The following is a 1,374-nucleotide window of genomic DNA, read 5'->3' on the forward strand; positions in this document are numbered from 1 at the left end:
CCCCGATCCCCCCCAGCCGTACGAGCTGCCCGACGGCTCCATCGCCGTGAGCATCCGCAACCAGGGCTGGTACCGCTGCCACTGCCGCCTGCGCGCCCGCAGCTGGGACGGCGGCGAGTCGCTGTCCCCCGCCAGCGTCACCCTGCAGCCCGGCCTGCCCGACCCCGCCGTGGCCGCCGGCGCGCTGGCGCTGCCGCAGCACGGGCTGGTGCTCTTCAGCAACCCCGCGCACGAGACCGAGCGTGAGCACGGGGACACTGGGGACACTGGGGACATGGGGACACTGGGGACACTGGGGACATGGGGACACTGGGGACACTGGGGACATGGGGACACTGGGGACACTGGGGACATGGGGACACTGGGGACACTGGGGACATGGGGACACTGGGGACACTGGGGACATGGGGGGATTGGGGACATTGGGGACACCGGGGACACAGACAGGGGCACGGGGACATTGTGGGGACACCAGGGACGTGGAGAGGGCTATGAGGGTGACACGGAGGGGACACGGAGGGGGACATTTGGGGACACGGAGGGGACATGGAGGGGGACATTTGGGGACACGGACAAGGTCACGGGGGGGGACACGGAGGGGACACGGGGGCACATTTGACCTCGGGATTTTGGCAATTTGGGGACACATTTCGGGGTCAGAGGTCAGAGGTCAGCGGCTGTCCCGGCTCGGGGGGGGAGTCCCGCTTTGGGGTGCAGGGGGCGGGGCTTTGAGAAGGGGCGTCGTCTCCTGGTGGGCGTGTCCCCGATGGGCCCCGCCCCCAGGCGTGAACATGACGCTGCGCTGGAGCTTCGACAACGGCACCACGTGGTGGGGGCGGGGCCTGCGCGTGTGGGAGGGGCCCAGCGGGTACTCGGTGCTGGCGGCCCCGCCCCCCGAAGAGGAAGGCCCCACCCCCCTGGTGTACCTCATCTACGAGAAGGGGCGGGGCCTCTCCACCGAGAGCGTCTCATTGGCCACCATCAGCCTGTCCGGCGACCTCTGACCCCGCCCCTCGCGCGCGCAATAAAGCCATTGGTTCAGAGCCGCGTTGCGTCATCCTAAGGGGGGCGTGGCCTGCAGGTGGCGGGAACCGTCGCCATAGCGACGCGGGGGGCGGGGCTTCTGCCGGGGGCTTTCGCCTGGCGCGCGGCCTCCCTGAGGGCCCTGCAGCGGGGCTGTCCGCGGCGCTGCCTGAGCGGAGGTGTGCACGCGGCGGGGCCGGTGCGGGGCAAGGCGGTAGAGCGGGGGGGACGCGGTGGGGGGAAAAGGGGGAGGCGGGAGCCCCCGGTGGGGCGGCGAGAGCCCCGGGAGTGCGGCGGGAGCGGCGGCGGGGCCGGGCCGTGCGCTCAGGCGATCGCCGCGGTCAGCCCCGA

The 1,374-nt window shown here is 72.0% G+C and overlaps 1 protein-coding gene across 1 annotated transcript in view; it reads left to right on the plus strand.

Moving 5' to 3' along the window:
* The window catches only part of LOC120513773 (sialidase-1-like), a gene marked incomplete at its 5' end in the record, with an annotated part of 1,427 nt that extends 383 nt beyond the window's left edge, over nucleotides 1-1,044 (plus strand). Inside the window, 2 exons of the mRNA XM_039733451.1 lie at nucleotides 17-242; nucleotides 784-1,044. Of these exons, the coding sequence (XP_039589385.1) occupies nucleotides 17-242; nucleotides 784-1,004 (447 nt within the window). The remainder of the gene's footprint in view (nucleotides 1-16; nucleotides 243-783) is intronic.
* Between the last annotated feature and the right edge of the window lie 330 nt (nucleotides 1,045-1,374).

Source organism: Passer montanus, unplaced genomic scaffold, assembly GCF_014805655.1.
Source record: "Passer montanus isolate IOZ18808 unplaced genomic scaffold, ASM1480565v1 scaffold883, whole genome shotgun sequence".
NCBI lineage: Eukaryota > Metazoa > Chordata > Aves > Passeriformes > Passeridae > Passer > Passer montanus.